The sequence below is a fragment of the Rhipicephalus microplus genome, chromosome X (genome assembly GCF_043290135.1).
Source record: "Rhipicephalus microplus isolate Deutch F79 chromosome X, USDA_Rmic, whole genome shotgun sequence".
Lineage (NCBI taxonomy): Eukaryota > Metazoa > Arthropoda > Arachnida > Ixodida > Ixodidae > Rhipicephalus > Rhipicephalus microplus.
The window spans coordinates 424,401,599-424,413,850 of record NC_134710.1 but is presented as its reverse complement, the minus strand read 5'-3'; the positions used below and the strand labels follow the sequence as shown (position 1 = coordinate 424,413,850).

Genomic DNA, 12,252 nt, shown 5'->3' with positions numbered 1-12,252 from the left:
GCGAAGTATGTGCCCCATGGAAATTCTGAAACTGCCAAATTTGAAGGCTGCACAAATATTCTATTTCACATACCAAATTAAATACTATTTTATTTGATTCAGTCACTAATATTCGTAAAACTAAATGTTCTTGCATAGCTTAATGATATTTAAAATGTTAAGTGCACAGAAATAAATAGAAAATATGTAAAGGTATCATAAATTTTATGCCTGCTGGCAGGTTATACGCACTAAACATGACAGCTTATCTTGTGCAGCTGACTGCTTCACTCTAGGAAAGTGATTTTTCTACCTACACAATTGTCACTTACCCTTTCTTAACATTTCTGTAGATTTTAAGGGCTTGATTATTCCTCCAGATACTCGATTCCTTTTTTTAAAGTTCCTAGGAGTCCTTATCATAGCTGCAAAGTAAGATACAACCACTATTCGATGTACTTGTTTTTATATTGCAGTGGAAATAATACATCAACCGGAAAATAGCAATAAAACATTTTGTAATAAAATTTATTTCAAATTTAGTTTGCTGCACAACATGTGTACTAAACAGCAGCCAACAACCATCGGGGGTATTCGCACCACACTCTACCATAACGAAGCACATGCATGAAACTTGAGAGACACGAGCTCATGCATGCAGGTGCAATCGTTATGTAGTCGTCCCTGGAAAATTGCTTTGTAATTTGGAATACTTGGCTGTGCGGATGTCTGTTGGATTATTCTCGAATGTCCAGACTGACTACAAAGTTTGCAATGCTAATAATGTTCTTTGCTTGTGCCACAAATTTTTTTACCACTCATTTTTTTAAAATGTTTCTTTACACTGTCATTGTACAACCAAACAAAAATATGTGCATGCTCTTTATCATACTGCTATTCAGAAACTAAATGCCAATTCATTAAAACTCAAGATAATTAAGTATTCATCTTCTATAATTACCAATAAACTGCAGGTGAGTTACCACAATAACCAATCTTGCACGGATGTCACTAAGTTTTCATTAAGAATTTACTAATTTGCATGCTTGCTTCTTTTTCACAAATTATGCATATCATTACACAATACACCACAACTAACTCATTACTTTATCACTTTGAATCAACCATCATATTGCAAAGTCTTCAAACAAGTCACCTTTAAGACCCACAAGTTTTCTTGTGCCTTTACAGTGCATAGAAGGCTCCGAAGTGTCAAGCAGGCCAAAAGGCATTGGTAAGGCTTGTTCATAGGCATTGGACAAATTCGTTTACAAAATATGTTAAAGGGACATGCGTGCACATATTTTGGTTTGGTTGTACGTTAACATAAAGAAAGGAAGGAGTGGTGCGGCATTTCTGGCACAAGCCAAGCATGTGGTTAGCATTGATAACTTTATATTTAGTATGGGAGTTTCAGAAAAATTACACCCTACTTTTATTTAGCAATATATCTATAACATGTATTACAAATAGTCTCTGTTAGTAATTTCACAAATGACAACACTATTATCAGCAAATGATAACGAAATTTATGTGATAGCAAAAAAGGGGCATCACCAATTAAAATGAGAAATAAGCTGGGCTTAGCTGAGCACAAAGTGAGTTCAATTTCATACGAAGCATCCAAAGTACTAAAATTTGTTAGTGGCAAGGTTCAGATTACTTAATTGAAAAGTAAATTTTCATGCCTGCCTTTGTCAAATGTGTTACAAAATTCTAAAACAATTCAGTCTATGAATCACTGCATCAAGAGAATGGCACAATTTATGAGTAAATAAGTGGAGTTTAACTTTAAAGCATATTTTTCAATCTTTACTGTGTAGTGGGGTATAAAATGTAGTGCAATATAGATGCACTCAACTGCTGAATAAGCTTTGTTAGAATATAATGATAGTAGTAGTATTAAAACGTATGTGCAAGTTATAATGAGAAAAAATTAATAATAGTTTTTTTATTCTCGGAAGAAAAAAAAAGAAAATGAAAAAAAAGCACAGCATATCCATGGAGTGATTGACGATAAGTGGGGTGAAGCGTCTGTCCGTGCATGCGTCTATGCGTCCGTTCGTGTTCAAGAATGCAGAAGGCCCATGGGTAACACCGACAAGATGCATGCCAAGAAAATCGAGCGCAAGCGTCTTCAACGTGCCCGCCACTCTGCTTCGTCCATACGCCACCAACAATCCACTACGAACAGTGACTATCCAGGAGACTGAGAGATGCACTCGTTTTATGCACACCCAGGCACAACCCGTGCATGCAGCCAATGGGAGAGTAGGGGTACAGCGCCATCTAGAATATCTTTACCCAACTGCAGTTTCTGTGTACTTCTTAAGAAAGCGACGTCTATTATACTGTACTGGCGATACTGCCCTCTTTTTTTTCTAGTCTCTTCTTCTCTCAGTTACGCGTGACACTTGTACCATATGTGATTAATTGATTGATTGATTGATTGATATGTGGGGTTTAACGTCCCAAAATCACCATTTGATTATGAGAGACGCCATAGTGGAGAGCTCCGGTAATTTCGACCACCTGGGGTTCTTTAACGTGCGCCCAAATCTGAACACACGGGCCTACAACATTTCCGCCTCCATCGGAAATGCAGCTGCCGCAGCCGGGATTCGATCCCACGACCTGCGGGTCAGCAGCCGAGTACCTTAGCCACTAGACCACCGCGGCGGGGCTACTTGTACCGTATCTAAGGACACAGTGAAAAATGAGGCATTAGTACCAAAAAGACTTTTTTGGTTTGCATTCTCTTATGGTTTGTGGGAAGTATGAATATTTATAGCAATTTGATTTGAAAGTGTATTTATTAAGTGTTTGTGAGTGCCGGTAATGTGTTAACTTAAAACGACTGAAAAAAAATATTGGTCGATGTTTATGTACTATGGATTAACTGAAACAAAAACTTTAGTCTTGCTATTTTTGCCCTACCTTGTAGTGTTAATAGACCAGCTTTGGTTTGCAACTCAGTAGGAGAATTCGTTAAATTGTATTTGTTATAAATAAACCTCACTGCTTTTCTGTGTAGCCTCTTTTAATCCTCACGATTAGTTACCTTGTATACAGAAACCAAACAATACTATTATAAATATATAGTAATATATTTATTGTTATTATTATTACCATGGCATTGATAACATTGCACTTGTTTGGTGTTTTACTCATTAAATCTGTGTTCCACTCTTGTACTGTTCAAAGCAGTATTTATAATGTAGGTTCTTACAGACACCTACATATTTTAACTGCATTTAATGGACTCAAATATATCAGCCAGTCTTGTGGTTGTCCTCAGCACACCCTACGAACAAGAATATTTTCGCCATCTCAGGACATCCTGAGGATATTTTGGATTTTCGAAGGAGGTACGTTTTAGGGAATGACTGATGCACAGCTACCTGTTCTTCATGCAGCCTTACTTTATCTCCAAAAGATCAGGTGATGACAGTATGAGGCAGAGCAGTTAGACCTTTTCAGAGTAGCTTTATGCCTTTCTATAAATTGCAGTGCCATGTGTTCCCCTGGCAGAGAGGTGCAAGGCAATATGAGAGGAGAGAGTGTCAGCCCCTCTAAACTGCAACCCAGCACACCGCAATATTTGGTTGTGCATATGTGCTGTGCTTTACGCAAACTGTTTTTTAATTGTTTGCACTGCTTGAAATACCCTGTGCCTTTTTCAAATTAAGCTTGTACTGGCATACAATTAACTGTTAATATTGTCAGCATTAGATGTACAAAAAAAAACTATCATGAAGGCAGTGAGCACTTATTTGCCTTGCACTACAGGTATTCTGGGATGAAGTGAATGGCCATAAGGAAGATAATAATAATAATAACAATAATAATAATAATAATAATAATAATAATAATAATAATAATAATAATAATAATAATTTACACCAACTGGTTTCATTATAAGAAATGATTCCAGCTGATTCTATTTCTAGGCCAGCTGGTTCCATTTTCAGTCTGGAGTGGTTCTTGCTGCGGCCAACTGGAGTATGTTGCTAACCTGTTGGCTTTCACTTGGTCCCAGCTATATACAGCCATGGTTTCAGTTAAAGTGAACTGAAACTGTGGAGTATTTTCACCTGGAAAGAAAAGAATGTTAAAAGCAATGCATCGACAGGCAGAAAATAAAACAACGAGAAAAAAACTGAGTAAAGAACAAAGAAAAAGGCGAGCTTTCAAAGAGAAAGAGAGAGAAAAAGAAGGAAGCACACACACACACAACGATTTTCTCTCGCCCCCATTTTTGAGGGCTCCTCGTTTTTTCCCTATGTGTTACTTTTTTACCATTACCTGACTAAATTTTCGCTCTTCTACACAGGTTGACTAAATTGATGGTGCACTCAGATTTAGCGTAATTGCTCGTTGTCACATCCTTTTCCAAAAGTCTCATGCCTGTCGTGCCAGGAAACAGCTTTGCGAAGCAAATGACTATCATGCGGCTGAGGAAATGCATCATTCACAGATAATAATGTCAGCCTGATCGCACAAAGTAATGGTAATACCTTAGTAGTACACCATGCATAACACAAGCGTTCAGTGGGCCCTTAAGTTATGTCGTGTTAACTGTAGAAGTGGAAGGTGTGCTTTGCTGGCATATTTCTCAACTATGAGCCATACACTACAGCTGTGTTTTGTATGAATATTGTTACGAGAAGAACACCGACTCAGAGGGGTAGTCACAGATGTATTTTCAGCCGGTTAAGCGAGTAGCGCCAGCCACAGAGATTAGCTTGAGCCAGTCTATCTGCTTTTCTTCTTCGTCCCCATGCACTGGCACGTAGCATGACCCCTGGCGGCTGAGGCACCGTCCCGGTGCTTAAAAGGTCGTTATCTGACGCATTCTTGTAGGGCTTGATCCGTGATACGTGTACAATATCACTGGACCGCACAGTAGATGATGATGGATAGATGGGGCTGATCTCGTAGGTGACAGGTGTTACTTGACGCAATATACGGTAGGTTCCCGTGTAATGAGACAAAAGTTTTTCTGGTAGGCCCAGCCGACAATGAGGGGACCAGAGTAAAACGAGGGTACTGGGAGCAAAATGTACGTCTCTATGTTCCGCATCGTACGGACGACATTGGTTGGTTTGCGACGTCATCAGCCGAGCGCGAGCGAGCTGACCGGCATGATCGGCTCGTGCAATCGTGTCGCGGGCATACTCGCTGGTGGACGAGGTGTTAGCTGAGATGACTGTGTCCAGGGGTAAAGTCGGCTCTCTTCCGTACAATAAGTAGAACGGCGAAAAGCTCGCTGTGTCATGACTGGATGAATTATACGCGAAAGTTGCGTAGGGTATGGCAAGGTTCCAGTCTTGTTGGTCGGGCGACACATACACAGCGAGCATATTTGTAAGAGTACAGTTAAATAGTTCATTGATATGTGGGGTTTAAAGTCCCAAAACCACCATATGATTATGAGAGACACCGTAGTGGAGGGCTCCGGAAATTTCGACCACCTGAGGTTTTTTAACGTGCACCCAAATCTGAGTACACAGCCTACAACATTTCTACCTCCATCGGAAATGCAGCCGCCGCAGCCGGGATCTATGAGGAATCGTTTTGTGAGGCCGTTTGTTTGAGGGTGGTAAGCGGTTGTCAGTGTGTGTTGCGTGGAACAAGAACGCAGAATGTCGGTGGTGACTTGGGATAGAAATGTACGGCCACGGTCTGTGAGGAGTTGTCTCGGAGCACCGTGAATCAATTTAACGTCCCGTAACAAGTCAGAGACGTCCGTTGCACAGCTGGTCGGTAGAGCTCGTGTAATAGCGTAGCGTGCAGCGTAGTCTGTAATCATGGCTATTCATTTGTTTCCCAATGTTGATCTCGGAAAAGGACCAAGCAGGTCTAACCCAACACGGTAAAATGATTCCGCGGGTATGTCGATTGGTTGAAGATGGCCAGCGGATAGCAGCAACGGTGTTTTACGACGTTGGCATAGGTCGCACGTGGCGACGTATCGGCCTACCGAGCGAGCAAGGCCTGGCCAGAAGAAACGGCGCCTGACGCGCTCGTACGTGCAGGATACGCCAAGGTGTCCAACCGTGGGAGCGTCGTGAAGTTCGGTGAGAACACAGTGGCGCAAATGCTTAGGCTCGACAATGAGAAGGTCAGGCCTGTCTGGTCGGAAATCGCGGCGGTATAGCACACCTTTTTGAATGACAAAGTAGCGGACGGAAGCATCATTTTGGGAGAATTCCGTACGGCTGATGATGTCGAGCCGCACTGGATCGCGCTTCTGTTCTTCCCCAATGTTAAGGAAGTCGCACACTGCCAAGATAGAGTTCTTCATGGGCTCGTCAGTGTCCTCAAGATCGTCGACAGGGTATCAGGAGAAGTAATCGGCATTATGGTGTAGACGGCCAGATTTGTAGACCACCGAATAGGAAAACTCTTGCAGGCACAAAGCCCAGCGACTAAGGTGGCCTAATGGATCTTTTAGAGAGCTAAGCCAACAGAGCGCGTGGTGGTCGGTAACTGTCTATATTGATAAAATCGGAATTTCGCCACCGCCCATACAAGAGCCAAGCACTCATGCTCTGTGATCGAATAGTTACGTTCAGGTGTGGATAGGAGGCAGCTGGCATATGCAATAATGCAATCATGGCCATGTTGTGTCTGAGCCAGCACTGCACCAATGCTATCTCCACTTGCATCTGCACAGATTTCCATACAGTGTGCCAGAATCGGAGGAGTAGTGAGAAGAGCGATGAGAGTCAAGAACGCAGAAGCTTCTTCGGAGCCCCATAAAAACGGGATGTCTTTCTTGAGGAGCTGCATAAGCGGCCTCGCTATGTGCGTAAAATTTTTCATGAAGCGTCGGAAGTAGTAACATAGTCCTATAAAGCTGCGTACATCCTTCGCAGATCGTGGTACAGGAAAGTTTTTGACGGCGATGACTTTTGCCAGGTCTGGTTGTACACCGTTAACGTCTACTAAGTGGCCAAGTACTGTGATATGATGGCGTCCAAAGTGACATTTGGACGAGTTGAGCTGTAGGGCAGCGCGACAGAAGATGCCTAAGATGGCTGAGAGGTGCTCTATATGAGTTTCAAATGTTGGTGAAAATACGATGACGTCGTCCAAGTAGCACAAACAGGTGGACCATTTGAATCCTCTGAGCAGAGAGTCCATCGTTCATTCGAAAATGACTGGAGCATTACAAAGGCCGAAGGGCATGACCTTGAACTGATATAGGCCATCAGAGGTGATGAATGCAGTCTTTTCATGGTCTATTTCATCTACCTCTATCTGCCAGTAGGTGGAATGAAGGTCTATGGAGGAAAAATAGTGGGACCCATAGAGGCAATCAAGCGCATCATCTATTTGTGGCAGAGGGTACACGTCTTTTTTGGTAATTTTGTTGAGGTGTCGATAATCAATGCAGAAATGCCATGCACCGTCTTTCTTGTGAATTAGCACTACAGGAGAAGCCCAAGGACTGCAGGATGGCTCAATGATGTCCTTGGCGAGCATTTTGTCGACCTCACTTTGGATAATGTGACACTCAGCCACCGACACCCGATATGGACGCCTATGAATAGGATGCTCATTACCAGTGTTTATACGGTGGGTCATACCAGTAGCTTTTCCCAACAAACGGCCGCTGAGGTCAGAAACGTTGATGTAAGACAGCAGAATCCGGTGTAGCTCGTCAGTCTGCTGCAGCATTAAGTTGGAAGCGATCATCGACGTAATAGGGCTGTCGGAGCATGTGGCAGATTGATGTTGAGGGTGGGGGTCAGAAAAAGTGGCCATCGTGAAAACATCTACCGCATTGCCTTCTAAGGTGCAGAGCAACGCCAAAGAGATCCCTTGTGGCAGCACTTGAGGTGTCAAGCTAAAGTTGACACTTGGAAGACACGTGGAATTGCCTGCGATGGACAGAATGGAGTGCGGTAATGTAATGCCGCAGTTTATGAGGACATCGATGATAGGGATAAGAACATAGTCCCTGTCGGGAACTCGTGGTATTGAGATGAGTTCTATGTAAGTTAGTGTCTGTGGAGGGAGGCGCACATGTCCCGTTGTGCAGAGGCAACTCGGTCGTTGTGCAAAAGGTTCTGTTGCGGGCATGTGTAGACAGAGCGTACTGGTCGAACAGTCTCTGAGGGCAGAATGCGCGGACAGGAAGTCGAGACCTAAGATTACGTCGTGGGGGCATTTATCAAGGACAGTGAAGAGAACAATTGTGTGTCGATCAGCAATGCTTACACGAGCGGAGCACATTCCAACGATAGATGCTGTTCCGCCATCCGCAACACGAACAAACTGAGTGGTCGCAGGTGTGAGAACCTAGTTGAGCTTGCGGTGAAAATCACTCGTCATCATGAAAAGTTGAGCACCAGTGTCGACAAGAGCAGTGACATGTACGCCGTCTACTTGTACGTCTATAAGGTTCCATTTCGTCCGTATCGTCAAGACAGGATTTTTTTGTTAGTTTGAGTGATGCAGCGCCACCTCCAAGGGCTGGAACACTTAGTTTTATGTCGAGGAACCTCTTGGGAAAGCAGAGGAAGACGGGTGGCGGGGCTGTGGAGAACGAGACTGGCGACGTTGGGGGGATGGAGAGCGGGAGTAGCGATGTTCAATAGCAGGTTCCTGGGCAAAATGGTCGAGGCTGGTCTCATGGCGATAGGCATGACGTGCATGGAAGTGACGAGAGGAGGCTTGTGCAGGAGGATACCAGCGACTTCTGCAATGGCGAGAAATGTGCCCGATTCGGTGTCACGAGAAGCAGATCAGCTTGTCATCGTGTGTTCGCCATGCGGACGGATTACGGAACGTTGAGGGAGAGCCGGTCAGGAAGGGACGTGCAGGCGTGTATTGGGGCTGGAAGTCGGTGCAGGGAGGCGATGAAATAGACTGAATTCCCAAGCTGGTGATTTCCTACCGGACGACTGCTTGAATGAGGGGCAACGTAATTGGAGGAGAGGGGTCAGGGGACGTTGGTCCCATCTTAGCTGGAGCAGCCGCTTCAAGTTCTCGCCTGACGAGTTGCGTCAAGTTGTCACAGGTGTCTGGTGGATGGTATGTGTTGAGACACGAGGACGTCGCAGCGGTGTTCGGAAGGCACTGGAACTGATGGGAGATGCGCCTGCTTTTAGCTTGTTGGAACCGGCCGCATTTTTTAATAATCCCATCAACAGATGACACATTGTTGAATACCAACAGGTTGAACACATCGTCGGTGATACCCTTTAGAATATGTGCAACTTTGTCAGGCTCGGACATGTTTTCGTCAGCTTGGTGGCATACTGAGAGGACAGCCTGAACGTAACTGATGTAGGACTCCATGGAAGACTGTGCGCGAGTCGACAACTCATTCTTCGCAGCTTCACGACGACCAAAGGGGTGGCCAAAAAGCTCACGGATCTTTTCCTTGAAGCTGTCCTAGCTTGTAATGTCTTGCTCGTGGTTGTCAAACCAAACACGAGGGGTTCCGTCGAGATAAAATCACGTTCACAAGCATAAGTGTAGGGTCCCACCTGTAAGTGGCGCTGACGCGTTCATAGAGATGTAGCTATTGGTCGACGTCGGAACCCTCGCAGCCCGAGAACACGCCAGGGTCTTTGAAGGCGGGAAGCATCACGAAAATTGTTCCGGGAGCTAGGTCGACAGGCCGGACAGAAGGGCGGGCGACTGGGGAAGATGTAGCCGAGTCTTGAGTTGTCATGTTCAAAGCCATGAGGGAGTGTCCGCTTCGGAGTTCCGTGACAAGGACGGGGATCGCACAACTCCACCAAATATATTACGAGAAGGAGACTGACTCGGAGGGGTAGTCACAGATGTATATTCAGCCGGTTAAGCGAGCAGCTCCAGCCACAGAGATTAACTCCCGCCAGTCTATCTGCTTTTATTCTTCATCCCCATGCACTGGCTCGTAGCAATATAAAAGAGAGTACTGCTTGAAATGTCAAGTACACTGACTGTACGATTCAAAATATGGTAATCGGCATTCCTAAGAGTTACATTTTCTTGTACAAAACTGACACATACCTATGTCAAGATTCGTGCCGAAAGTAGTCTTGCCCAAGGATATTTTTGAAAAATTCGACAGATTCCACGTAGCTTAGGAATTGACTTTATGTGAAGTATGCGGAGGCATGCTAAGCAAGACCATGTTGTAATTTTTGTAAAGCGGCACGGCATGAAATTACACCGAATATACGTCCAAATGTTGCATGCACAGACATACATTGAAGAGTTCCAAGTGTTTATATAACCAGTTGTTTGCACTTCTGCAATAATGCAAACATAAACTTGAGTACTAGGAACACCAGAAGCAATAAGTTGATATGAAGCGCTGGTGCTAGCGAGGATGGTAGCCCTGGATGCTGCTGCATAAATCAACTTCAGCGTATGACACCTAGCAACAATTAACGTTAACCCGATGTCACGGCTGCATCATAGGGGTACATATGTAATATTTATAAAAATGGATAGCCAGCACGGCAACCCTTACAACCACAATTGATATTTCATGACCATATTAAGGTATTAAGCTTAATAAGCTATTAAGCTTAATAAGCTATTAATCTTAATACCTTAAGGTATTAAGGTATCTGGCGTAGCTTTGTGGTAGAATATGCTTGATTGCCACGCAGAATGCTTGGGTTCGATTCCTGCTGGGACCGTGACATTTATTCTTTGCATTCGTTGGGTCAGTGCTGCCGATGTAAGGCTTTTAAGATGCGAAGCATCTCTTTGACTCACGTGTGTAATGCCGTACGTATGTCCGTACGAACGCACCGCGGTGCGTTTACCTCGCCACAGCTATTGGAGTAGTGCCAAGTAGGTCAAGTCGCAGCTGCGCGTTAAGGTCTCACTCGCAACAGCTTCCGGCTCCTCCACACATCTCTCCCTCTTCACCCTTTCCACTGCCCCCAACGCTCGACCGCACGTCGAGTGAAAACACTCTTTCAGCTTGTTATCTGCGATAAAACTTACACGAAACTCAACCCGCCTCCCATGTCTTTGCCTTTCAAACAAACGTTTACTCGAGTAAACATTACACCAAGTTTCGCTTCAAGCCGTATTTCCACCACTCGCGCCGACGCTCGTTTCAATTGGGTCAACGCCATGCGCACCACTGCTGCTTTGCATCCCAATAGGGTTCGCTTCGGGGAAACGGTTCATAATTTCTTAATGCTCATGCGTCGAAATTTCTCACGTGTGTTCTCGTCATTCCTGGGTAGATGCAAAGTGTCAATTACTTGTGGCACATACCCGCCCACAGGTATTTGTCACTGTTTGGAAGAAAGTGTTTGACAACGTATGCGACAAGATTGCGACTTTATTCGATCATGTCTTAATCAGCGCGTCGTATTCGTGAAACTATGGAACCCTCCCATACTAATTTTGGTTCACGCCGAGTTAAGGAGGTGATGACGAGAGCACCCAGAGATAAGCGGCTAGATATATAGATAGATAAAAACATAGATAAAAGAAATGCTTTGCCTTTATTATCTTTATTCACATTTGTAAAACAGCAATGTAAAATAAATATGAATTACCTTTCTTAGGTATAATCAATCACAAGAAGACTATTTGTGTATGATGCGTTCTTGTCGATAATCTGCATGCTGTGATTGTGCTTCTCATGTTGCTGTTGACATGTGCATTAATTCCTTCCAATTATACACTCGGAACTGCATGCATGCTTTTATAGCGCGAGGGCGCGCGTTTCTGTTACATGCAGCATTCAGTATTTTTTTATCGACCTACACGATAGGACATGGCACAGCGCTTATTCAGCGCCGGGCTGTGTGCCATGCACCATGTTCACTTATACTCTATGAATGGGTCTTCGCGCTGTTAGCCACAATAATTCCTCACATCCATTTGCCTGTGTGCAAAATGTTAACACCGTGAAAGTGCATGCATGCAGGAAAGTATATATATATATATGTGACGCTATGATGACTGGGAGACGTGGCCTGGCTCATACGCCATGTTTATTCTACTGTGCACTTCTTCCTCATCATGTGACGTATGAAGGTAGCGATGGTTGGTAGAAGCCGAGAAGGAAGAAGTGCAGAGTAGAATAAACATGGAGTGTGAGCCAGGCCACGTCTCCCATTCATCGTAGCGTTACACAAGTCGACAGGATGAAGACCTCGCAACCACTTCATCGCCTGGCCATCATCATCGAAGACCTCAGCGAGACGCAGTGACCGAACACGGACCACCAAGACCACCAAGCATCATGACAGCAGCATCAGACGACCTTCCCATCCCCAAGTACACCGGAGCAGC

General features: G+C 44.4%; 1 protein-coding gene across 4 annotated transcripts in view; it reads right to left on the bottom strand.

Moving 5' to 3' along the window:
• Nucleotides 1-489: 489 nt before the first annotated feature.
• The window catches only part of LOC142776538 (activating signal cointegrator 1-like), a 135,410-nt gene continuing 123,647 nt past the window's right edge, over nucleotides 490-12,252 (bottom strand). For all 4 annotated transcript variants that reach the window (XM_075880378.1, XM_075880374.1, XM_075880373.1 and 1 more), the window contains one exon: nucleotides 490-4,073. In XM_075880378.1, the coding sequence (XP_075736493.1) occupies nucleotides 3,895-4,073 (179 nt within the window). In that variant the 3' untranslated portion in view covers nucleotides 490-3,894. The remainder of the gene's footprint in view (nucleotides 4,074-12,252) is intronic.